Consider the following 27,905-nt stretch of genomic DNA (forward strand, 5'->3'; position numbering starts at 1 on the left):
GAGTCAAGAAACAGCTGAACTTAAAAGAGAGAAACATATAATTGTTGATTCATAGCCATTCCAATACAGCATAGCTACATATTTGAAGCTTTTGCAAAGCTTGAAAACAAGGATGATTCATCTTCAAGAAGATGATGCGGATTTCCTTGTTCCACCTGGTAAAAATGGAAAAGATGTTAACAGATCACAATAAGAAATCCTCATTTGCATCTTTTATAATCTCAAGTACGTTTTAGTTTATGTCAAGATAGTAAACTTTGTAAGATTTTCCCTAATAATATATATTATATATTATATATTAGGGTCTTAATTAAGTGATGCAAGTGGACTAGACTTATTAAGTGGTCTGGTTGGACTGAATAATTAGAAGTTGTTAGTCGACTCTGTGCCTAATATAATCCTAAATTGATGGGATACATGATGTTGGATGTTAGCACATTCAGTTACGGTACTTCTGTGCCTAATATAATTCTGAATTGATGGGATACAGGATGTTGGATGTTAGCACATTCAGTTACGGTACTCAGATTGCTCAGTAGACACCAATACACCATCTAGGGTTCTGAGTCAGGTATGAGGCAAAACATGGCTAATGGTCTACCGTTAAGAGGCAACACAACAGGAACATCAACTATGGCTGGAGATCAACACGGCTACGCTTCTGCTATCATACGAGGTCAGGTTTCTCGTATACTATGGTTTATTATAGTTAGACTATTTAAATCTAACATTTGGTATCAGAGTCTTTATAATCTCTGCCTGGTTGATTGTTTTGCCTAAAACAATATTAATTTCATATACATCAAGTATTGTATATGTTTTAGTTTTCAATTACATTCATTTTAATTCTTTGTTTGAAAGAATTATTTGTAATTGATTTGGATGCCTGAACTTTAATTACGAGCATTAAGCACAATTAAGAAAGCCTATTAAGAATGCCTACTGCCATAATTTATTTGCAAGCGAGGTAATTGGTTTGCCGTTAATTTTGGGACACTGATTGTTGTCAAAGCCGGCGGAGATGGCTGGAGTGACGGAGGAAGTTAAATAATTTAATATCTACGCTATTCTCCATTCGGACGCCGTATCTTGGCCGGAAAATGGAGGCCGAGGCACTGGTTCCGAGCGCACCTCGCCGGCGACCTCGGAGCTGGTTTTGGACGCCACCGTGCACCATTTTTCAGGCAGTCACCATCAGTTCATGATTTCAGCATAAAACGACGGCGGCGTTCTGACGTTGCAACCAAGAGAGACGACGTCGGCGTTGGTGTCGTGACATGGAGAGACGGTGGAGGTTGGCTGGGTTACCGGCTCGCCGCTACTGTCCCCCTCCCTTCAGGCGATGCTAGCTTCGGCCATCGTTGCTCCCTCCTACAGGCGGCGGCGGCACCGGCTCCGGAATGTTGCTGTTCTCCGTCGTCGCTTCAGTCTCTCATGGCAGCTAGGGTTGTTCAGGCTCCCAGGCATAAAGAGGAAGAAGATGATGATGGATTATGAAGGTTAGGCCAGGTCAGGCCCATTGGGGCAGACCAGTCCAATAATATTTTTAAAAAAATCTTGGGCCTACTTTAGTTATTGGGCTTGCTTTAATGTTTTCTATCATCATATTTAGACTTCTTCTTACTTAATTGTTCAATTTAATTCCTCATTAATTTATTATTAAATTATCTTTCAATTTTGAGCAAATATTAAGTATTGAATTTGCTATTTGAATTTTAATTTAATTTTGAGGTTTATTTTAAATTACCTCAAGTGTTACAATTTATTAAGAATTTATGAGTTAATAATAATATATTAATATGCAAATCCAACCATGCTACGTATATTCATAAATTATTATTATAATTATACATCTATAATAGCATGCATTAAAGTTGGATTTAGCATATTATTAACTCATAAATTCATTATTAAAATATCACTCAATTTTGGATCCTTAGGTCAATTTGAAGCATTATGGCCTATTAAGGTAGCTTGTTTTAGTTTCTCCTTAATTTTGAGCTCATTTTAGTTTTATGTGTCTCTGGGACTTTACAACCTATTTTGAACAAGCTATTCGGGACTTATCTTGGGTCATTAAAGTATGGATCTCACCATTTTGATTGATATTTTAATAATAATTATAGCTCCTTATAACATGTTTATTAAGTTTTAATTATTACTAACTACCATATTTTGGTATTCATCGTTGGTAATAATATTAAGTTTTAGGTCTACTTCAGTACTAGACCATTTATCATTCATGTTATAATTCACTTGGGTCATTGAGGTTTATGAGCATAATTTGAGTGATTAAGTGCTATAATTATTGTCTCGGCCTGTTTAGAGGCATTAAGAATTTAAGGATTTAATTGTTATTTTGGCAATTAAGAACTATAACTATTGTTTAAGTTGATTAAATTTTTAATCTATCAATAGTTTTTCAGGGTTTTGATAATATTAAGTCTTTAATTTTAGGGCAAACACAATATAGTTGGTATATTGTCTATATAATGGTAATTTGGTTATTCCTTCACTTCAGTCTCCCTAATAGTCATGAGATTAATCCCTAAACTTAATAACAGTAATTAATAATGTCAATTCATTACAATACAGGCAAAACTGTAATTAAGGGATGCCAAATACTAATCTCAATTTACCACATAATAATTATCATTTCATGGTAATCTGCTATATTTGGTACATTAGCATGATTACCACATAATTTTTCATGACTATTAATGTTGGTAATTAAGTCCTACCAATAAATTTTTAAATGTACCATTGGACGCTGCATCGAGGCTACTGACACCGACAATGAGGATGGGAGAATTCTGGAGTTTTTCTTCTCTTGTGGATCATCATCGTTGTTAGCGCAATGGGGAGATGCGGTTTGCATCATTAAGGTTAACTATTAATTATCTTTTATGGTTATTATTGATAATTAGTGCTACAGTTACAGTTAACCGCTAATTTGGACTAGTCATATATTTTATCTTTAGAAAATGAAAACATTAAAAGGTGCATTACCATACTTTAGTTTGTCGTTAATATTTAATGTTAATAGTGATTATAATGTTATTTATTGCTATTAATAATTAATTAATGATAACATTAATGTTGCTATGGTATTCAGTTATGCATCTTGAACTGTTTACAAATAAATTTATGTGACAATATTCCAGTTAAGAAAATATTTTTCTTGACATTAAGGTTTGTCGGACTTCAAATTTTATTAAGTTTTCAAAATTTTATCCGAAAACTTTTATAAATGTTAGCGGTTTTAACAATTGTTTTTTCATATTTAGTCTCCTACACAATGTTATAATATTATTATGGCTATTTATTGCTATTTTGATTGTTTGTAATTTTTCCATTAATAATAATAATAATATTGTTAATTGGGTTATGGAGAGTGATTTTGAATCAATTTAGTAATTTTGGAAAAACATGTTTGCTAGGCAATTGACTATTGTCATTAATTCCATAATTCATTTAGTTCTTTGAATTATGATTGCTCATATTTGGTTAAGTATGAATAAATGAATATTTGGTGTAAATTCATATTCTTTAGTTGGTCCATACTCCTTAGATTGTTTTAGCATTCGATCACATTAAGTGCATAATATTAAGTTTAATTATGCAATTAGGGTGTGTGAGATTTTGATTTACAAATTATAGCATATCCTTTTGGTTTGATATTGCTTGAATTTGTAAATTCAGTTATTTCTCATAAATTTGATCTTTATGCATTAAAACATTTTGTCATGGCTTACAGTTTAAAAATTTTTAAAGTATATATCCAGTACATTATTATTCAAAATGTTGGGTCTCTTTTGGTTTGGACTCATTGGTGTTTGAATATTAAGTTTATACTTTAAAATCTCATATTGCAAATTGCTTTAAGTTATGCAATTTATTTGGAATATATGAGTTTAATGTTTAATTTTATGAATATTTGTCCATCGCATGATATTATTATTTTTTTTTAAATTATGCAATTTTATTATGCCTTTAGCAATGCATACTTTGGGATGGAATTATATTAGTTCCTATTTAATTTGGACATATGCATAAACTTTAGTTGCGGTAGTGCCTGAATTTAAGCACGTTTAGTCCGCTATTTTTAGTTCACCATTTAAGCTTTAATCATAGGTGAACCCTACAGTTTTAGGTTCATACCCCCAAACAGTTATACATTAAGTATATATGAATCGGGGAGACATACTAGTTTTAATGGATATGAGTTAAGAACATTTTGAGCCACTAGTCTCCTTAAATTGATACTCTATTTAAGGAATTGTTTTTCAGTGAGACTCAGTCTCTAACCACCTTTCCTTGGAGTATATTTAGATTTTCCCATCACAATTTGGTATAATCTGTTTGTCAAAATTTTAAGTATTCCGTGCCAATGTGATTTAATTTCGGTTCATTAAAGAATAGTCAAAGCATCTTTAATTTACTGAAGTTTCTTAAGTTTTCAACCTTGGTTAATTAAGGAATAGCTACAGCATATTCAGCTACCTAAGATTATTAAGTTTTAATCACATAAAGTTTAGGCAAGAATTTGATAATTGTCTAGTGATCTTATAATTTTAATTTGGTTTGGGAGTAGCCATAGCATCCTTAATCTGTTAAAATTATATATTAAGCGGTTTATTTTGATCACATAAAGTTTTGGACATATCATTTGTGATTAATTGTATGTAATATGATGAAATTTATCCCACAGGCAATTTCGCTATAATTGTATAATTAATCAGGATGAAATACTAGACTACGGTCATAATTTAGCCCACAGGCAATTATGTATCAGAATGTAGTTTAGTAGTTTTATCAGTGATGATAGAAATAAATCAATTTATTTACTTTATGGTTATTTGTAAATAATTTCCAATTCTATCATGAAGTTTAATTTTATGATGTAAACTTTAGATCATATTTCTTAATTTGCCCACAGGGATTAATAAAAAGGAACATGATCTCTTAAGTTTTTTATCATAATGACAGCAATGAATCTTATTGACTAAAACTTTAGCCAACAGGCAAGTTTTATGTCATTTGATTCTTCAACTCATTTGATAATGGTTTCATCATAAATACATTTTTCAGTTGGATCTAATTGAGTAAAACTTTAGCCCACAGGCAAGTTTTATGTCTCTAGATTCTTCTGGTTCTTTAGTAATTGTGAAAAATATTATCATAAGGGTTTCTTAATTGGATTTAATAGAATTAAAACTTTAGCCCACAGGCAAGTTTTATGTTAATAAATCCCTCAACCCATTAGATAATAATTTTATCACAATTTTTTAAAGTTATAAATTCAGTTCAATTATAATTCTAAGTTTCATGGTTTGCATTGGCAAGACATGTTTTCAGTCACTTCTCAAAATTTAGTAACTTCTATTAATTAATCCACGAATCTTGCTCGGTTCTTCGGACTAACTGTAGTAAGTTACGTGATTTGACATACCTCTTTTGGATTCCAATAATACTAAAATGTATCTTTTGAGCCGAATTCTAACTTGGTTTTGGAAGATGTATTTTGTTTTATTTTTTAGTATGTCCAACTATGGTGGGGAATTATATCTTCATTATTTAGTTGGACTTTAATTGGAACCAAAATTGATTATTTAGTATGTCCAAGTAATGGTGGGGAATTATGTCTTCATTTGTTAGTTGGTCAATAAATCAATTATGAGTATGTATGTTATTAAGTTCATTTTATTAATTTCGCTGAAGAATGTTTTAATCAGTGGGAGTGATCATTTAGAAAAAGATCATTAAATTACTCCACTAAAGATTTTGGATTTAATTATTGCATTCATACATTTCAAATTGGATTGTATGTTAAACAATAAGTCTAAAAGATTCCACAAGTATCAATCTTGTATTTGTTCATATAAATTCATAAATTCAAATTATTGAACATTTGGTCGTACAACATATTTATGAAAATGTTGTAACAATATTAAGAAATTTATTAGAACAAAAGCATTTAACTTGTGGTGCACTGTCATTTAATAAATTCTTTAGTGATTAATGGAGTCTTTAGTTTCTTCAAAATTGATCCTGAACCATTTTGGTTTATAGGGCTCAAAACAATTTTGTGGGACATATAAGTAAGACTCATTATGTTCAGTTCATTTAAAATGAACATTGAAGTTATTTGGGAAGTTATGGTGTATGTTTAAGATTCCAAATTTATGGACTTAGACCTTTGGTTTATTGTCTAAGTTATTGGAATATTTCTGTGACTTGACTATCTTTTGGCTATTTTTTATGAGTGGGAGTGACAGACGTGTCAACTCCAAGCACTTAGCTGTTAGAGATAGAACTTAAAGTTAACTTATAAAGAAGTCATAGAATATAGTTAGCATTATGCTAACATTAAGAGATCTCTACTTCAGGCATGCTTATAAAGTTTTAGTGATCATACAGTATACTTTTTTGTACAATTTGAATGCGTTTTCTCCTTCAGTTGTCCACATAATGTATTTTGAGAAACATCCCTTAAGGTACCGAGAATAAACATAGGGTTTGTTCATTAAGGACCTAAGTTGGAGAATTAAAATGCATGTAACCATAATGGATACTACTCTGATTAAATAGAGGACATATCACTATGATTCGTGTGTTTTGTTCTTTGATGAAGGTTGTGCTAGTACTTGCACCAAGTGGGAGAATGTAAGATTTTCCCTAATAATATATATTATATATTATATATTATATATTATATATTAGGGCCTTAATTAAGTGTTGCAAGTGGACTAAGCTTATTAAGTGGTCTGGTTGGACTGAATAACTAGAAGTTGTTAGTCAACCAGACTCTGTGCCTAATATAATCCTGGATTGATGGGATACAGGTTGGATGTTAGCACATTCAGCTACGGTACTCAGACTGCTCAGTAGACACCAATAAACCATCTAGGGTTCTGAGTCAAAGTCTGAAGTCTAACGGTCTACGGCTACGCTTCCGCTATCATACGAGGTCAGGTTTCTCGTATACTATGGTTTATTATAGTTAGACTATTTAGATCTAACAAACTTTGATTACCAGGATGCCTTGATCTAGGATTAGTATGTTGTCCATGTTCACAACAGTAGAAATGCGATGAGCAATTGTGATCACCGTCGTCCCTTGGCATTCATCCATGATCACCTTTTGCAGTTTTGAAGCTGTTTGAGTGTCTACACTTGCAGTGCACTCATCCAGACACAGTACCTAACAACATTGCATATTCATCTGTCAGTAATTGAAAGTTTATAAGGCCATATGTTAGATTGGTTAATTAATTGGATTCAATTTTTAATGTGGTTTAAGACCTTGGCCCAATCTTTAGATTATAAGAGCATTTTTTTACCTTAGAGGATTTGAGGAGAGCACGGGCAAGGCAGAGTAGCTGACGTTGCCCGACAGAAAATGGTGCACCAGAGCCTTTAACATTCATGTCCAACCCTCCAGCAGCCTCCACTTCCTCCTTCAAATGGCATTTATCCAGAGCCTCCCAGATCTGCATATCTTCACTCACATCCAGTGGATCTAGGTTGCTCCTGAGGAAAATGTAGATATCATATTGTTACGAGTCCCACATTGAAAAAAAACAAGAGAGAACATATGAATTTATAAGGCCATGGGTTAAGATTAATTAATAGATTGAATTGAGTCTTTGAGTGACCTTGGTCCAGTTTCAGATTATAAGATCATACAATGGTTTAGAATGACCTTGTGTTACCTGAGTGACCCTTCAAACAAGAAGGGAACCTGGGGGACAACAGAAAGCCTTTCGCGGAGATCCCTGAGAGAAATGTGAGCTGTGTCTATGCCATCGACTATAATATGCCCTCCACATATTGGGTAGAGGCAGAATAAGGCATTCAAAATGCTCGACTTTCCAGCTCCTGTTCTTCCAATTATTCCAACCTATTCAAGACATTTATGTCTATCAATTGATCTGGCGTTCCACTAAATAAAACTTAAACATGCTTTGCCAGCCAGCCAGAACAGGCTAGTAATATTTCTTATTGGGATGAACTAACTGACCTGTGTTCCTCCTGAGATGGTAAAAGAAACACCACGCAAAGCGGGAGGCAATGATGGCATGTATCTCAGAGTCACATTCTGGAAATTTACGTCTCCTTGAAATGGCCAGTGTTGATCAAATCTCTGGTCTTCGATGAGTTCTTCTTGAGGTATATCCATGTACTAGAATGAAAGATGGAGCGGAGCATGTATCAATCAATTTGGTGTCTTTCTGTTTATTTAATGTCAACACTTTGATTTATTAAAAATTACCTGAAGAACTCTTTCAACAGAAACCATCTCTTTTTCTGTTTCGGTGAAACTTGATAAGAAGCTTCCCAAATTGGACACAATCGGGGCTGCATACGAAAGTGCCAAACCTACCTGAAAACATACCAGGCATCATTACAAGGTTCCCCCACGAGGTCTGTTCGTTTCTGAACAGTTAAGGACATTCTGTACTGAAGTAAAGCAACTGATGGAAAGCAAATTAAAAGAAAGCCAGAAGCATAACTCACCAGCCCTGGAGTACCTAAGTTAATGTGAAGATATCCATGAGAGCCAAGAACAGCCATCACAGCAATGAACGACACGATAAATGCTGCCAAAAGCTAAAAACTTTGACTGTTACTGATATTCATGTTTAGGGAACATCAAATTGCAAAAGAAAGATTAAGGCATGTATTACTATCCACTTTTACGAGTATGGCTCTTCATCATGCCAATTAAAGTTAAATCGGTCTACGTGTTCTGCTGCAAGAGATGTACCTGAAGGCGCAGAGAGAGCCACAGCCCTGCCATTACCTCCGAGTAAGAAGTTCTCTGATAAACCATCAGGTGCTGAAAGAATTTGATCAAGAAAATGTCCTGCAAACAAACGAATCTGATTAACTCACTTACATATCGCCAAACTTTTATACAGAAAAGATTCACAATGTGTGTAAGTGTTAAAATCGTTCTTGCAGCTAAGATTTATTTGTAACACATCTTGGCAAAATAGTAACTTATTCATCTATGATTGCAATGAAATGAATGCTTAGCATTACCGTAGACTTGAACGCCCTAATAGTTGATGATCCATCAATAGTTTCAGTGAAAGATGCATAAATTGGTGACCGGGACACACTATCAAGCCTTCGCAATTCACGTGATGTGGACCTGTAGTAAAGCTGGAGAAGCAAATGTTCAGTTAGTCTGAAGGTTTCTTGAATTGATAAATTATTATGGACCAGGTATATAAATTTCTACGGTATTCACTTCCAAAGATTTCTAGTAGAAGGCCTCAACTAAATTGTTCTATGACCTCTGCAATGATTAAAGGGCTAACACATAAACATCGCTCATTTCTGATTAACACTTGATTGGTCAGCACTAGAAAAGTATATATCATCATTGGTGACCGGGGTGAGAAGTTGTAAGGTGGGAGGTAGACAAAAAGTGGCATAGATGGTGAATAAAGAGAAAACAGGCAATTATAGGCGTTTCCTGGACTACGAAGGAAACGGGATCATCAAACCAAGATATAGATTTAACCTTAGTCCTATCCTCAGAAGGAAGAAATTGAATAACTAGTAATTTAAAAAAGATTTATTTGCAAAGGTATTGCCGTATTGATTGAATGGCACTGAAATATTCTACATATTGTACTTATCGAAAGAGAAGATATTACACATTGCAGAGAATGTAATAGCCTACTGATACTTGCCATTTTGAGCGAGTGTCATACATCTCTCTATGCCTAATGGTTGCCTAAAAATCAATGTCATAATACTGTTAAGAGTCCCACATTGATAAAAATAAAAGAGAACATATGGGTTTATAAGACCATGAGTTATAAGACCCTAGCCCAATCTTAGTTTATAACAAATACATAGGAGGTGATAGAAAGCTAGAAGTACATTGAGGCTATAAAAAATTACCTGCAATTTGCTGTAAATGAACCAAAAAGGCAGCAACAGAAACAGAAACACGATCTGCAGGTAGTTATAGCATTTTGTGGATGATGTGTTAGCAAACAGAACCACTCAATGTGACAAAAGATATGAAAAGAGAAAAGAGGGAATAAAAGATAAAAGACAGTTCAACATTTTATTGCTAGGAAGTTTTATACCTGAACATATGATAGAACTACAGCGATCCCCAGAAGGCCAATGAAATTGGCAAGAAGAATGTTCAGAATGAATGGAAGGGAATCGTCAATTGTGTAGAGATCTGAAGACAGTCTATTTTATTCAGTCAGCATATATTTTGGAAAAGAACTAGAAAGTGCATGGTTTGAACAATCTCATGCTACCTGTTTAATATTCTTCCACTCGGTGTCTGATCAAAGAACCTAATTGGTGCACTAGTAAGGTTCTTTAACAATTTATCATGCACCCGAACAGCAGCACGTAGGCCACCATACGCAAACGAAAATGACCTCACTAAAGTTAGCAAAGAATTTGCCAAACAGAACACGCAGAGGATAACCTGCATCATTTAACGTCTGATCAATTGATTGACTTCAATTCCAATTGACTGCAAAGTGGATTGTCTTCAAAATATTGCATCAGATTTGAATTAATGCCAATAGTATTTGATATTGGGTAAAGTACTTCAGAGAATAGCAGTTCTATCATATTTCCTGTTCAATGTATCCTCCTAAGGCGTTACATATTTGGTAATATCAATAATGGTGTCTAACATCATTCACATCAACATTCTTCCGAACTTCCAAATCATTTAAATGGAATTTTTCTAGAAAACCATTAATGACTTAAAGAATTAACTCAGGTTCCAGAAGTAGAAATTTTATTGGGAAAATGTTTAGAATTAGGCAATACATAATGTCCTCTTTACTTTGCATAAAATAGGGATTAAATATTTTTCACATAAATTGTTTTACCATATATGCCATTCACTCAACTGAAAAGTGAGTAAACCTCACTTTTACACTTGTACACTTGAAACCTTTTACAGATCAAAAGATGTAAAATAGTCTTCTTTTTTTTTTTCTTTTTTTTTTCATCCCAAAGATATTCCTATATAACCAAGTTTAAAATATTTCATAATCGAACTAAATGTTGGAACAGCTTTTACGCAACTTCTCCATGTAAAACATTTTCCTTTTACCAACATTTTTTATTTACACAACTTCTCCATGTAAAACGTTTTCCTTTTACCAACATTTTTTATGCAAAGTGAACATGGAGAAAGCAATCAAAAATGTTAATTCATATGTAGTACAAGTTCCCATTGTGATTTCATATCATTGTTGTAAAATGTTCATGAATCTAATCAAGAAATATACTTGGTAAGAAAATCACCAGATAAAAGGTCGTTGAATATGCTTTTTGGTTGCTTCCAGTTGAGTCAACCCAATATGATAGCCACAGATCATTTCCATTACGAGTAGCTTGCATCATAATTGCAGAAAGACCTGTTACAAAAGTGATGACCCAACCAGAAAATGCAGCATACTTTCTGGAGGACATAAAAACAAACCCATCAAACAAAGCCTAGACTGATGGTTATCACAACATACATTGGATTCAAGAATATATAAAGTAACTCACTTGTAGACCATAAGTTCAACTCTTCCCTCTTTCCTTTGTTCTATTTCAATAATGTCTTGTGCTTCATCAGAAATGCTTATAGAATCAGAGTCTGAAACTTCCAGACCGGGCTCTGCTGACATGCTTGATCTTCTTTCTTCAGTATGAGATGTAGGAGATGCACTCAGTTCATCCACAGTTGAGAATGCAACACTGGAAGGACAAGATAAATCAGCTGGATTTCCGACCCACTTAATATGTCCTTTATCCATCACGACCACAATGTCAGCAGCAGTTATTGCCTGTGAAACTATAACAGTTTAAACAACAGTGTATGATGAAAATTGTCCAATAATAATTCATAAACATTTATGGGCAGATTATACTGTGGACCGCGGTCCACAATGCATTTTGGTCCAGACATCAAAATGGTGCCGTTTTTTTAAATGAAAAGAAATGACACCTGTTCCGCGCCGTCCGCAAAAAGTAACTTTGATTGTATAACATATTTAGTTTCATTTTGTATACACTGCAGTTTCATTGCAACCAACTAATGATATAACTACAGTTTCATTACACAATATACACTCAAATATGTGAATATAAAAATAATACGTGAGGCAGTGTCAGCTTCTTTACAACTGGGTGTCCACAAACAACTGGGTGTCCACAAAGTGGACCAAACTGAGCTATATCATGCACATGGGCCAAACCACATTAAAAGATTGAATCCAATCAATTAGCTAGTCTAACCCATGGCCTTATAAACCCATATGTTCTCTCTTATTTTTTCAATGTGGGACTCTTAACAAACACCAAAAGATACACACCTCATTCTTTGAGATAGTTTTTGACTAAATTTCACTCCGTACTAATCAAGCAGAGTTCCAAATGGATTAGAGTTGATTTGCATTATTGTGCTTCTGAATTCTCATTTTAAAAGTAATGAAGCAACATAGTTCAATCCACTAAACAGGAGCATGAAATTTAAAAGTGATAGTCAAGTTCGGCTATCAATGAGAGTACAGAGTGAAAAATAAGTCATGGTGGGCATAAAACCTGAAGGTTGTGTGTACAAAGAATGCGTGTCCTTTGTTTCATCACAGGGCCAAGAATTGCAGTTTGTAATATAGAGCAAGCGACATGAGCATCAACAGCACTGAGGATATCATCAAGCATGTATATATGTGCACCATGATATATAGCCCTGATGGTTCTCAATTAGATCAGCAAGTATACTTATTACATTCAAGAGACAGTGTACTCTACCAATTGAAAATTAAGAGACAGTGTACCTTGCAAGTGCAAGACGAGCTCTCTGTCCACCTGATAAATTGAGCCCTTTCTCTCCAACACGAGCTGAGTCACCTCCTACCATTCTTGAGATATCAAAATCCAAAGAACACACCCGTAATACTTCTGAGTATCTGCTCATGAGAAATGTTACGAAAGTGAAGAGAGAGAGTTTCTAATGTGCTGTCATATATTATATCAAACTCTCATAAGAATAGAAAATACAAAGCCCTATAAATAGGTACTAGAAAGCTACGAATAGGAAACAAGTTTACATATGTCCTACCTACCTAAAACCCTAAATTGCCTAATATATAGAGATTCTATATATCAAATATATATTCCTTAACACTCCCCCTCAAGTTGGAGCATATATTTTAATAATGCCCAACTTGTTACACAAATGAGTGATAACCCAAAATAACTAAATAACAAATAACTCAAGTCCATTTAGGACACTCCTTTGAAACGAAAGCTTGAGATTGGATACTCATACTCCCCCTCCAATGAAAGCTTCGAACGCCACGGATCCCACGAACAATGGGTGAACACAAAGTGACCAAACAAGCTTAAAATTGGATACTCCCCCTGAAACGAAAGCTGTGAACGCCACCAATACCTACGGACAGTTGGGTGAACTCAACGTGGTAGACCGAACAAGCTTGGGATTGGACCATCCCCTGAACAGGAAGCTTGGAATCCACCAATACCGCAACTCCGGGTGAACCAAAAGTGGACCGAACAAGCTTGGACACACAAAGTAAAGAAGACAAACTCCAAACCGGAGGACACAAATTTTTTACTAGCAAAAGGGAAGTATCTTGACTAACAAAAGGGAAGCATGCTCCAATCAACGAGCATAAAAAAAGAGACAACACCAAAACACAAAACGAGACAGTACTAAAACACAAAACAAGACAGCACCAAAACGAGACAAACTGACCGTAGAACAAAAGGCAATGGTCCAAACTAAGTCCAGAACCAAGAAAAACAGACTTAGGCGACCCAGAAACAAGTTGACCAAAACGTTTTTCAATCGTTGGAGGAGCCTCACGTGCCGGCAGCACGTGAGGCTCACGCGCTAGTCAAAACGTGACGACAACGGAGCGGAAAAAAAAAATTTATCGTAAAGGCTCAGATACCATGTTACGAAAGTGAAGAGAGAGAGTTTCTAATGTGCTGTCATATATTATATCAAACTCTCATAAGAATAGAAAATACAAAGCCCTATAAATAGGTACTAGAAAGCTACGAATAGGAAACAAGTTTACATATGTCCTACCTACCTAAAACCCTAAACTGCCTAATATATAGAGATTCTATATATCAAATATATATTCCTTAACAAGAAACAACAGAGCTTCTATTAGGAGCTGTATTTCACACACACACACACACACACACACAAAACATTAGCCAACATACTTGAGAAGGCTCTTGGACACAAACACATCTTGGCAAACATTAATAAATGGTAATAAATTGGAAAAATGGTATTGAAGCTATGAAAATGAAAGACATTTCTACCTCCTTGGATCATAGTCCCTCCCAAACAAAATATTGTCACGGATAGTTCCAGAGAGAATCCAAGGGACCTGTAATGAAAGAATAAGAATAAGAGGAAAGCAATATGGATTGCCAGGAAAACACATCAAGGACTAACAAAAGTTTATCAACCTGAGGTACATAGGCTGTAGAACCATTTACATGTATAGAGCCATTTACCAATTTCATCTCCCCTAAAATCAAGTTGAGTAGGGATGATTTTCCTGACCCAACCTGCATACACATGATTGTCAAGAGATGGCTAAATGAGTAAGAAAGGTCATTTTCATTGAACAATCAGATTGACGATATCATATATTCAAGGAAACCATATAGATTGTTTACAACAATGTTAACTATTTCATGTTTATCCTATACTCAAGTGGATGGAACACAGATACCATAGACAGTCATACCTATTGCTCACTAGTAACTACAAGAATCTTACATTAGAATACAATTTTGAGTAGAAGTGTTTTATGATTTTTGGATGACTGCCTTGAAACAGGTACCATATGCAAATACTGAATTGTAAATTCATCAACATTTGTTTCAATTGAAGCATGTGCTCCATCTCAACTAAAAGCCTAAGCTGGTAGTTGGATTGCGCTTTTTATGTTTATATATTATATGCTCAATACGTCCTCTCACGTTTGCGGGCCGATTACTTTTCACAGGTTTCAATTAACACGTGGACTGTAGTCTTTTTTTATCGGGTGATGCGGAGATTCGAACCCATGACCTTTGGCGAGGTCATGGGGTTCGCTCTGATACCAAATTGAAGCATGTGCTTCATCTCAACTAAAAGTCTAAGCTGATAGTTGGATTGCACATTTTATGTTTATATATTATATGCTCAACAGTTTCAATCAAAATTATTCAGTGGTCTATTCCAATTTATTTTTCCCTCTGCAAACATCAGGGTCAAAATGATTTTTAACTTAAAACTAGTAATCTAGAATGGTTATCACCTTGTATACTATCACTTTTGAAACCTAAAGCAAAGCAGAAACTACTCAATAGCCTCAAGTTACCACCTCCAGTTAAAATGTTATAAGTCATGTTTTCGTATATCTGCATGGGTATTGAATACTATAGCAATTCCTGAAAGATTGTTCAGGATTCTTCAAATCTTCAGAGAAGAAAACGATTTTGGTATAACATATAATAGTAATAATATGGCTGAATATTTACCTCTCCAACTACTGCAACCAGTAAACCTTTAGGAATGTGAAGAGTGACATGATCCAAAACCAAGTCTAACTGCTTCTCGTCACTGCTCGACCATGTGCAAGATGCATCGTGGATAAAAATGGCAACATCCTCGGAACTAGACTGCTTATTTGGGTCTGGTAGAAACAAAGAGTTGGCAGTCCGTTCCTTCTCTGGTTCATGCTCAAAACAAGATAGATATCTGCTTAATCTCCTAGTAGATATTATGGCCTGGGATAAAATGATAAATAAACTAAGAAAAGAAAAAGACAATACTGAATGTAAAATCTGATATTTAGGTAAACAAATAACTCACATCAATAAGCCCATTGATGACCCAAGGGAATGAATTGAGTGGGGAGATCAAATTATTAAACAATGCAAGGCACGTGAAAACCTGAAATCTAATACTAAATTTTTAGAGAGGAAGTCGCATTGGAGAGAACTTTGACCAAAAGAAATGTGTTCATGGAACATTGACTATACCGTCGCTGCATCAAGTTTATAACCCATCAGTGTATAGAGTCCAAATGTGAACAAAGAGAAAAGAGTTGGCGTTGTTGCCCAAAAGAATACACACCATGCATCCAGATACTTCCTAGTCTGGAAATTAAGCAAACTGTAAGATTTAACTTGCACTGCCTGGTGGCCTGACACTCTAGATTGCAACTTGTAAGCAATAATAAATTTGTCTTACAGATAGGTAAGCCACTTCCACAGATCTTGTCTTTGTCAGCCAAGAAGCAAAAAGAAACTCCCATCCAAACATCTTCAAAGTGCGAACATTTGTCAAGAGTTCAGCTGTCCTCCTAATCCTGCCAAGGCCCATGATTTTAGAGTATGTAGAAATCAGGATATCTAGGTAGTATAAAAACACTGCAGTACATATTTCTTGTCCAAAGTCTTCCCTCCTCTCTCCATACATATTCCTCAACCTAGTCATACCACTTCTTATAATTCTTTCTCACTAAAAGAATAGTACTAATCTTTGAATTACCTAAAAATCTATTCTGAAAGTTGGACCATTTACAGTGTTATCTGAAATGACCGATCTGATTTTCAATGCATGTCAACACTGCTTTTCACTTGGATTGGGGTTCAGTTTAAGAAGCAAAAAGGGCATTCTGCAAATTATTTGGCATGCCCATGTACTGAAATAGAAGCACTCTGTGATCCACCGATAAAAAAATTAAATTATTCAACATTAGTCATATGGTTTTCCAGTGCTTGTAATTGTCAAATATTCCTGCTGAGGTAAAGGAACTTGCAACATTTGTATCCTTTTAGATGGAATCCACAAGACACAGGAATTGATGTGTCGTGCGCAGAAAATTGCATGAAACAATTCACTTGTCTAATCATCCCAGAAAGTTTTCTGCGCAGAAAATTGCATGAAATTCAAGATAGCATTTGCTATAACATCTATGGGTTATGTCCTAATACTCTGCAAAGAATAAGATAACAAGCAACTACATATTTGCTAGCTATTTTGTTTTTCTGTGTAAATCCTTGCATCATGTATAGAAGAACTTACACAGCCAGACTTATATTTTGCATAGAGAAATATCTTCTAAGGGCAAAACTAACAAGATTGCTATATGTAAAAAATGAAAAACCTAACAAGATTATGCTACCTTTCATCCTTCTGCTCCATCATGTTTTTGGTAGCGCTAGCAATTAAATTTGCAATCCATTTATTCACTGCACAAAATTTCAGATATAAGTACAAATGCTCTTCATGTTTAACCTATAATGATTAAACAAATTTATAGGGTCATTGATCATGAACGCTATGAGGAAGTAAATGAAAGCATTGCAGTAGAAGGTTAAGAATATCATAGGCCTTCATGTCAGCCTTAGAAAACTGCAGTGAAATCTGATAGGCTATTCAACTTCCAGCAATAAACTGTTTCTTAGACCAAGAGCTCAGCAGTGTTACTAACAAATAATTGTCTTTTTTTTTTTTTTTTTTTTTGCAACAACTGTTACGTCACTAAAATAGTAAGTCCTACAAATAAGCACAGGATAGAAGCACAATCCAGTAGAATCTGTTTTCACCATGTGGTAACATCCATCAGAACCAATTGCCCTCAACAAGATTACCCATATTCAAATGGCAATAAATATTGTTCACTCTCTACTATAATTGAAATACAAGTTTACAAGCTTGGAAAATCATTCATAGTATATTCCTCTACAACAAAAAATTTCTCATACCTGGTATTAGCAAAATGGTTATTGCTATTCCAGCAACAAAGGCAAACTTGACTTGTTCGTAGAGCAGGTAGAGAGCAATTCCAATTTGCAAAGGCAAGCTGAATAATGGCATGATTAATATGATTGTTGTTTAGAAGTAAGATTAAAAAATTAAAAAAATTAAAAAAATTAAAAAAATTAAAAAAAAAAAAAACTAGCAAAATTAATATAACTACAAATTCACACAATCATGGTTTGTTCATATATCAAGTTTTTTTTTTTTTTTTATATCATATTTATTTGTTCTTAGTTAGAAATGAATAGTCATGGGAGATGGACAGGCATAGAAATGAATAGACATAGAAGGTGAAGAGGCTGTAGAACTGTCCCCTGTTGTGTATATATAGATCTATGTTGTAGCAGTTAAGAACACACAGAAAAATGAGAAACACATTCTTTGAAATCCTTTCTTTCTAGCAACATGGTATCAGAGCCGGCGAGAGTGAGGTAGTGGGCTGTGCTCGGAACGGGGAGGCGACGCCGGAGCTCGAGCTGCGCCGCCATCGGAGCCTCCACGCGCCGCCGCCAAGCAGCTGCTCCGACGCCACGTGCCGGGGTGTGAGTGATTTTCCGGCCACCTTCTTCGACGGCGACTACTCCGGGGGGGCTCGCCGTGAGGACTAGGTTCTACCCAGGTATGTTTTGTGGAGTTTTGGGTTGTTGATATTCTGCACTTAGGGTTTGCGATTATCTCCTGGGTTGAACGAGAGAATGGCAGCCATGGAAGAAGGAAGTAATACTGTAATAGGAATATTACTGTTGTATCACAAGTTAAAACCCTTCCATTTTGAGCTACATTGACAACCTGGTGCAGCATATCTCTGAAGGAAGCTCCGGTGACCCTTGCTGTCTTTTTCCGACCATCAGAAACCTCTCCACGCGCCGCCACCCTGTCTGCCCTGGCGCCGGCGCGTGACGTCACCTCCAGCGACTTTTTCCGGCCAAAATTTCCAGATCATCTTATCTCTTTGCTGCGACCCTACCCTGAATTTTTCACATTCTCTGGTCACTATGGCAGGCGAAGAAATTATTAATAGTGTCCATAATACTCAACCTGTTCAACCTAAAGTCTATGTTCCAAATCTTTCTGGGAGTTCAACTATCACTAGTGAAAAACTTATTGGGTCCCAAAATTATGAAGATTGGGCATCAGCTGTGGAACTATGGTTTATGGGTCAAGGAGTGGTTGATCACCTCACTACCACAGCAGAAGAAATTCAGCATGAAAGGAATATTTGGGAGAGAGTTGATGCCCAACTATGCAGTTTATTATGGCAGTCCCTTGCTCCTGATTTAATCCCCATGTTTAGACCTTTCAAAACCTGTTTTTCTGTGTGGAAACAAGCTCAATCTCTGTATACGAATGACATCTCTCGCTTTTACTTCATTGTAAGTGAGATACTAAACGTAAAGAAGTCAGAAATGTCCATGGAAAAATTTCTGGGGAAAATCCAAGGACTCATGGCTGAATTCAATAAACTCATGCCTATTGGAGGATCACCTAAAGAGCAACTTACTCAACGCGACAAGTTCTTTGTGGTTCTTACACTTGCAAAGCTTGAACCAGAATTTGAGCAAGTTCGAAACAGTATACTCGGTGATGGAGCTGTTCCAAACACCAAGGAAATGTTCAAAAGACTTCTTCAAGTATCTTCTATTCATAAAGGAAATACATCATCAGCAACCATTATTGATCATTCTGCTCTTACTACTCAAAGTCATCAAGGTCACAATAGAGGAAGAGGTCGGGGAAGCAGTCGAGGTGGCCAAGGTGGAGGACGAAATTCTACTCGTTTTTGTGATTTCTGCAACAAACAAGAGCACACTCGCGAAGCTTGCTGGAAACTTCATGGAAAACGAACTATGTTAACATAGTTCAGTCTGGGGATTCAAATACTGAGGACTCAAATACACAAGTTATCTCAAAAGCTGAGTATGCAGAATTCTTGCAATTAAAGGCTGCCAAGACATCCATTTCTCATGATATCTCCCATACTGCTCTTGCTTCACAATCGAACTCAGTTTGGGTTTTAGACTCTGGAGCCACCGATCACATATCTGGTAACCCCTCCTTTTTCTCCCAAATTGATTTCTCAGATTCTCTCCCATCTGTTACCTTTGGTGATGGGTCAAAGGGAAAAGCTAAAGGAATTGGAAAAGTCACTATCCATTCCTTCTCTTTAGAACATGTTCTTTAGGGTGATGGCTCATGTGATCTGTGAGATAACTTGGGTACACAATATGTTGAAGGAGGTTGGTATGGAAGTGATGAAGCCCATACGTTTATGGTGTGATAATCAAGCAGCTATACACATTTCAAATAATCCAGTGTTCTATGAACGTACCAAGCATATTGAAGTAGATTGTCATTTTGTGCGTGAAAAGATTCAACAAGGCTTAATTTCTATGGCTCATGTTCGCAGTGGCGATCAACTAGCTGATTTGTTCACCAAAGGGCTTAGCAGGGACAGGGTTGAATATATTTGTAACAAGCTGGGCATGATTAATATCTATGCTCCAGCTTGAGGGGGAGTGTTAGAAATGAATAGTCATGGGAGATGGACAGGCATAAAAATGAATAGACATAGGAAGTGAAGAGGCTGTAGAACTGTCCCCTGTTGTGTATATATAGATCTATGTTGTAGCAGTGAAGAACACACAGAAAAGGAGAAACACATTCTTCGAAATCCTTTCTTTCTAGCAACATTCTTGATCAATGAAGTCGGATTATCCTTCTTGGAAATACATTACAGATTACTTCCCAAGACTAAATAAACAGAATCCCAAATGCACTTAGAGCCTCATGAAATACCGGTATGGACTGGTCAGGATATCCATATCAGGAAAGTTTTATCCTGTACAATGTTCTGGCAATGGATGCAAATAACAAGGATCATTATAAAGGAAGCAAATGCTGTTAAGAAGTTAGAAGGTGTTGGATTTTATATTTCTCTGATCATTAAAAGACAGATAAATCCTTTATTTCTATAGACTATAAGTAAAAGTTAGAGAATTTTAACCTCCACATGTCATGGAAGCTGTTGCACAGGTTAACAGTTCGATCAGCATCCACCGACATGAATGTCTGAATTTCCCCTTCAGAGAATTTAGATCTTTCTGCTAAGTTAGTGCAGAGGCACTGAAAAGATAAAAAGGTTATGCTATTGGTATATTGCACAGTAATCTTATTGTACGTAAAAATTAAGATATGGAAACATTTGAGTCATAAAAAGTTGAGATGAGAAAACTATTACAGAACTATAAACTAGATCTCTCCTATAATATAAAATTGATCAAAAAAAAAAAAAAAAGATTCACCTTACGATAAATGAGAGTCATGATACTGGATCTTAGCTTTAACTTAAGTTTGGAAAGACGAAAAGTGTACTGTGTATCAAGGAAAGATCTGCAACATATTAGCATTGTTTAAGGACAAAACTGGAATGCTGCATCAAAATGTATATTTCAATAATAAAAAGTTTAAGTAATGCAGTTTAAAGGGAAACAAATAAAGTTTACATATAACTTCTTTTTCTCCTCAAATTTACAGGGTAATAAATAAGACCTTCCAGCTAGAAATTCAGCAAGCCCATTAATATGGTTTCAATTGAAGTTCCAGATACAGCTCACGCTTTTCAGGACTTCAAGTGAACACCCAAAAGTTCTTTCTACACTTTACCAAGTGAACCGGTATCACACTAATAGAAAAGCAGACTTGTAAGGTACATTAAGAACCACAAAACTTAGTTGATAGCAAATGTTCTGTTGCAAACTATGCACCTAGTATGCTATATTTGGGCAAGTCATTGAATCTAAATATACTGTTCAAAAAAACATAATTTTTAAAAAGAATGAGTTAAATGTTGAGCATATATATAATGTTGAAAACTAAATAGATAGGTTTATCTATAGGGTTGTGTATGTTTATGAATAGGTGTAAGTTATGAGTAGTTATTTACAATTATGTATTTGTGTATATATATGTACTCTGTTTCTGTATTAGAAACAGAGAGAATACTAATATAATTTCAGTCTTATATACATTTCCTAGTCCTTTGATTCTTCATATTGCTTCCGCCTAACTGGCGGGTGGTATTATTCTCCACCCGCCAGGCCATTCCATCTTCCAAATTCAACATGGTATCAGAGCCTACTTTCCTAGGGCATTCCAAAACATCAAAATTGTTTTTCATCGCATGAACAGTAACGCAAACCCTAATTTTTCAAATTACTTGCTTTTGGTGAGTTCTTTGGTCAAATTGGTGTCACCCATCCCTTCTACTGTCTCCAGCGAGCCTAACCCAGCAAGCGACATCGCCATCTCCTCCGCCACGCGCCACCGCCATTGTCGGACTCCGATCGCACGCGTCGGCGCATGAGGCTGTCTCCGGCCGCTTTTTCCGACGAAACTCTCCAGTTCTGCTCGTCGGCTCTCCTCCATTCCTTCTGTGCATATGATGTATTTTTCCGGTGAAAATTTTACAGATTGTTGTTTTGCCCTTCTTTGGACATGTTGGTGAAGTTTTAAGGTTTTTTGGGTTTGTTGCCAACTTCTTTCCGAGGTTTTTTGGTATAACTGTATTCGGTATACCATATTTATTCCCTAGGGTTTTCAAGTTTGGTACCTTTTGTTTATTTCCGAAAGTCTCTTTTGTTATTCACTTATCCTATAAGGGGGATAAACAACAATCATATGTGGTGCTCTCGGTATTCATACTTCACTCTTTGGGTGTATTTGTCATTACTTTGGTGCTCTTGTTGAGAGGCTGGAGTGTGGTGGGAAAGGGCTACCTGGAAGAGGGCTACCCGCTGCGTGATAAGGTTCAAAGGAAACCGAGAAGAGTCCAGAGTGAAAGCTATCCAGAGTGAAGCCGTCCACTCATCCGGTGTCGGTCTAGCAGAGGGGGCGACCTAGAAAAGGGCTACCTGGTACTTGATAAGGTCTGGAGTGAAGCCATCCAAAGGGGAAAAGGGCTACCTGGTGCCGAGAAAAGTCCGGAGTGGCTTCTAGAGTAAGCTACCGCAGACGTCGGCTTCTCAAGGGAGTGCTTATGTTGTTGTGAGGGTGTTCGAGTTAATCGCCCCTGGTGCCTTCATTCCCAAGGATTGTGTATAGCATTGCCCCTCCGAAGCCATCTAGCACTGTTATTCTCTAGTTGCTTTTAATCTTCATTTGTAATGTATAGTGTATGTTTAATCCAAGCTTGGAACTTCTAGATGTTCCAGCTTGAGGGGGAGTGTTGAAAACTAAATAGATAGGTTTATCTATAGGGTTGTGTATGTTTATGAATAGGTGTAAGTTATGAGTAGTTATTTACAGTTATGTATTTGTGTATATATATGTACTCTGTTTCTGTATTAGAAACAGAGAGAATACTAATATAATTTCAGTCTTATATATATTTCCTAGTCCTTGATTCTTCATATTGCTTCCGCCTAACTGGCGGGTGGTATTATTCTCCACCCGCCAGGCCATTCCATCTTCCAAATTCAACATATAATATATAAACATAAATGTGCAATCCAACTATCAGCTTAAGCTTTTAGTTGAGATGGAGCACATGCTTCAGTTTGGTATCAGAGCCAACCCCATGCCAAAGGTCATGGGTTCGAATCTCTGCATCACCCCATAAAAAAGAGTTGCTTGGAGCCTATCGATAAGTAATCGGTCGGCCCGCACACGTGAGGGGACGTGTTGAGCATATATAATATGCAATCCAACTATGAGATAGAGCACATGCTTCAATTAAATTGTAGAAGTTTGAAAGAGGAAGTTACTTCAAAACAGATGTAAGGCCCATGGATACTGCAAGAACATAGCCATCATAACTTGTTGAACCTGTTATGAAAAATTCAAAGAAAAAATAATGAACTTTTGAGTTTTCTCTTTAAGTAAAAATTTCAATGAATCAGTTAATGTAATCAACTTCAAGTAGTTAAAGACATTTGTATAGTGAAGTTGATTTGAGGGTCTGAAATGCTTATAAATGTTTTTGTTGTATAAAGATAGAATGAATAATATAATAAAAGATACTCGTGCTGTTTTTAGTACTTCTTCTCTTTCTCCTTTTTCGTATTAGATGGGAATTCAATGTGAAGAAAGTGTCCCAAATCTAGTGGCCTTATAAGAATAAATAGAATCTACAATGTTATCGGTGCCGGGACGGAGTATAAAATCATTTCTCAATAAAATGAGTAACATTCTGTTTTCTTCTATAAATTTCAAGATAATGTTGAAAACAAGAAATTCTTGAATACACAAACCTTCCTGGAGAAATTGAATCAATTTATTGAGAAGCAAGGGACTCGCAAAGCCAAGACAGTCATTAACCACCTACAAAATGCGAGTTTCACTTACTTGACTACATGCTAAGAACGAAAGGTCATGTAAAAGCATATACTACTTTATCCAAACGTTGGTATGTAAGCTGATCAAATATACCAATGATTAACAAAATAACGGTAGCAAAAGTGTGAACAACCACCTTAATTTGCTTCAATCATAGGAATATTATCCCAACAGCACTTTACTATGTTAACAATGGATCAGGTGTTCCTACACTACATGAAAATTCGTTCAACAAATCAGCCCAACAAAGACAGGAAAGCATCACACAAATTGCAATGTAGATTCCACAGATGAAACTCAATGAATGCTCATACTAAATGTATACTAAATGTGTGCATTTTCGTGTTTTCTAAAGGGCAAGCTCCCTGGCATGGAAACCATTTATATAGAATCACTCATGTTTTCCTTTCACTATACCTACCATCTTTCCACAAATCTAACATCATGTACTAATTGAAAGAGAGCAGGAATAAATAAGATTTTGATTAAATTAGCTCAATATATCACCTTTAGAAAACCTAGACATAGGTATGGCCATCCATATGCAGAACAAACTGTTTTGAATAACGAAGGATCAGAAAAGTTTTTCCTTTGCTGAGATTCCCAATGGTTTAATAGCAAAGTATGGCATGACGAAGGATCCATATCTAGCGGTAGCTCAAGCAAATCTTCAAAGTCAAGTTGCTTTTCTATACCATGTTCCAAGACAGAGTCGATAGACTTGAATGTTGCAAGACTCCAAAAGCTTCCAACAATTCCCTTTGGCTATCATGTGAGCAACGGTATATATAATAATCAGTTCAAGTATGATATTAGATGGATACAGAATACTAGAAAAAGAATTAACAAGTGCCCAAATTTGGAGCATTTTTGTGCTAGCAAAAATAATACATGCAAGCGAGGGTCAAATTGATAGGGCAGTTTATCAAACTGCATTTTTTACCAAGTAACTGAAAACAAAGTGGCATCTCAACCACAAAAGATAAATTGGTTGCAAACATAAACTAGCATCATTCAGAAATTGACTTGAGATAGGCTGATAGAGCACATATAATAATACTTTTTATTAGCAAAAAGTAACAACAATGACAGAAGCAGACGTACCAAATCTCTAGAGCAGCCTTCTTCAATATCAACATTGCCGGAGAGAAGTGATTCTTCCATTGGACTGGATTTTTTTTTTTTTTTGCCATTAAACACAATGCTAATGTTAATGAATATTAAATTGTTTAACTACTAGTAAAAGAATAACTCTAGACATAGCACCTTCAATTTTCAAGACCAATTGGATCATGAGTGTTAAAAGGTGATCATGGCATCACAGATAAGCAAAACTTGGATGTAACTGGAAGACTGTATAAATTCATCCTATATGTAAAATATATTCAACTTAGACTTCTCCTGAAATTTCCCTTTCTTGTTTAGGTTCTAGAGAAGATTAAGAAATTCCCATGTTAAACCTCTTTAGCTTTTTATTTATCTAGTTATTTTTTTTAAATCTAGTTATCTACAACCAAGAGATTTTGATCTAAGACTTGAATATCCAGTATCTGTGGCTTCTGAAAATATTTCTAATTTTTTTTCATTCCAAACGAAAAAGTAAGTTGCATGTTCAATCTTTTAACAGAAATGTATATCTGTTAAATGTTTTTAAAAAAATTAAATTAATTAGAGAAGGGAAAACCTTGCAAATGCCACTCAGAACACAAAGAATTTTTACAGGGTTTGTGCAAATAATAGTTAAACATTAAAACGTACAAACACATGTTACTACCTGCTTCCTGTATCATCTGACTTTAGTCTGATGATATTTATCAAAATTGCAAATATGACATCCAGTAAAGCAACAAAGATCTCCTTTACACATGTGATTACCTGTCGTGGAAAAATAATTTCTTTTTATTTGATTGAGAAATACCTTAAACATCTACTAGAAATTGAATAATTCACAAGAACTTCCAGCATGAAAATTAATTGTTCAGAACCAAGGATTATTCTCAGATATCATTCAGAAATCCTTGAGATTGTAGTAATGTAGTATACTAGTATATTTTCTGGGAATTCTTTCCAAAAAAAGTATATTTTCTGGGAATCAGGGGAAAAGCTAGAGAGAGAGAAAGAGAGTGAGAGAGAGAGAGAGAGAGAGAGTTCTATGGGAAACATATTAACCACATTCCAGTCAAATTAGTAACCCATCGCCTTGATCTCAGTAGTGCACTTATTATTTATTACCTAAAGGCATAAAAGATACCTTCCTATTAGCATTATGATAATAGAATGGTGAAGATTACATACTTTAGTAGAAATTTTAAAGGGAATGAAAGTAGCAGAAAACTAATTCAGCCTGCTATAATCATAATCAAGTCAGAAAATATACTATTAGTCATAGATATAATAATAATAATAATAATTATAAGTGGTACCTCATTAGAAGAAAAATCTCTTTGCAACTGCATTATAGATAGAAACGGTTTCATAATCCACCAAAAGCACAAGAATTGGTTGCAGAATACAACAAAGCAGCGGCAACATTTTGAGACCAGGAGAACAGTGACCTAAATCATGAAGAAAAAAAAAAATCCAGCTCTGAAGAAAAAATGAGGAGCAACCATGACCAGCTTCGACAAAAACAAGAAAAAACCGATAACTTACCCATACTGCCAATTGCGAACTTCTATATAGCCATTCGTGATATGGAATATCATAGCTGCTGTTTAGATTTTTGGTTGCAAGCACAATGATGTCAACAAATGCTATGCCAACTCCAAAAGCAGGTATAGCACGGAATAAAACTTCCACTAAAAGGGGCACCTGCTCAGTTCCAGCAAGCAGTCTGTTATCATCTCTTAAAGGAAAATACTGAACTGAACTCTTATTTCATACACATACTTGTGTTGAAAATTTCAATTCCTCTAAAGATAGTTTACATAATATTCTTGTAAATGCAGCAGAGAAATAAATACTGATCAAGGAAGAAAAGAAAAATATTTTTCATGGATAAAGATTGATTATTTCCCATCTCTTGAACAAGAAAATTAAACTTCAGCTTACCATCCTATTATCTTTGTAAGTCCTTTTCACAATTCCAAAAGTAGCAAGCATAATAACGGTCACTATGTTCCCTCCAAATCCAAGCACTGTAAGTAAGTGTTAAGTGAAAAACAAGTGAACCATCATCATCCTTTTATTCCTTTTCACCTTCATTAATTAGTAAGTCAAATGAACAAACAATGACAAAGGCCATCAAAGGATATAAATCGTCCAAACATGGTGAAATTCCACTTGCATTCCATACCTGACACACAAAATTTTTTTAAAAGATTGCTATACAGAGTTTGTTAAATACTCATACTGATAGAGGAACAGCAGGGGAAAATGAGTCAGTAAATTCTTCGTTTTGAAGAAATATGCAGGCAGGGCACACACTCACTACCTTAATTTCTTAAAAGCTCGAATCTTTACCGTTAAGATGAATCTATCTGGGCATTAAGCTGAATTATATCAGTAAAATTTCTTGATCGAATTACTATCAGTGGTGAGTAAAACATTTACCAGGAATTGCAAAAAGGATGGTTATGAGGAAAAAGGAGAGAGAGAGAGAGAGAGAGAGAGAGAGAGAGAGGGCTCACGTAGGAAGAGTCGGGGCAAATTTTCTTCAGTAACTCCATTACCGATTCTTCTTCTATAGCTCCCGCAGCGACTCAGGAGAGTAACG

General features: G+C 35.4%; 1 protein-coding gene across 4 annotated transcripts; it reads right to left on the minus strand.

Annotated features, from left to right (window-relative positions):
* LOC109155305 (ABC transporter C family member 13) lies at positions 1-27,905 on the minus strand. 4 transcript variants are annotated; one of them, XM_019302992.1, is made up of 36 exons: positions 27,820-27,905; positions 27,445-27,485; positions 27,242-27,329; positions 26,843-27,001; positions 26,614-26,745; positions 25,965-26,065; positions 25,295-25,358; positions 24,698-24,955; positions 24,106-24,175; positions 23,620-23,680; positions 21,160-21,247; positions 20,862-20,980; positions 17,803-17,900; positions 17,220-17,286; positions 16,283-16,400; positions 16,072-16,188; positions 15,902-15,982; positions 15,568-15,816; positions 14,506-14,607; positions 14,356-14,423; positions 12,831-12,962; positions 12,595-12,742; positions 11,557-11,837; positions 11,308-11,464; positions 10,296-10,357; positions 10,113-10,224; positions 9,922-9,975; positions 9,049-9,171; positions 8,771-8,869; positions 8,521-8,613; positions 8,276-8,386; positions 8,024-8,185; positions 7,716-7,903; positions 7,344-7,533; positions 7,037-7,204; positions 1-155 (listed from the first exon to the last, which is right to left on the minus strand). In XM_019302992.1, the coding sequence occupies exons 1-36, from the start codon at positions 27,856-27,858 to the stop codon at positions 75-77; spliced, it is 4,281 nt and encodes a 1,426-aa protein (XP_019158537.1). In that variant the 5' UTR covers positions 27,859-27,905; the 3' UTR covers positions 1-74. The 4 variants fall into 4 exon arrangements, with proteins under 4 accessions (XP_019158537.1, XP_019158536.1, XP_019158539.1 ...); XM_019302991.1 differs by having other exon boundaries at positions 10,296-10,471; XM_019302994.1 differs by lacking the exons at positions 24,698-24,955; positions 25,295-25,358; positions 25,965-26,065; ... (3 more) ...; positions 27,445-27,485; positions 27,820-27,905 and adding an exon at positions 24,327-24,389 and having other exon boundaries at positions 10,296-10,471.

The sequence above is a fragment of the Ipomoea nil genome, unplaced genomic scaffold, assembly GCF_001879475.1.
Source record: "Ipomoea nil cultivar Tokyo-kokei standard unplaced genomic scaffold, Asagao_1.1 scaffold2700, whole genome shotgun sequence".
In the NCBI taxonomy this organism is placed as follows: domain Eukaryota; kingdom Viridiplantae; phylum Streptophyta; class Magnoliopsida; order Solanales; family Convolvulaceae; genus Ipomoea; species Ipomoea nil.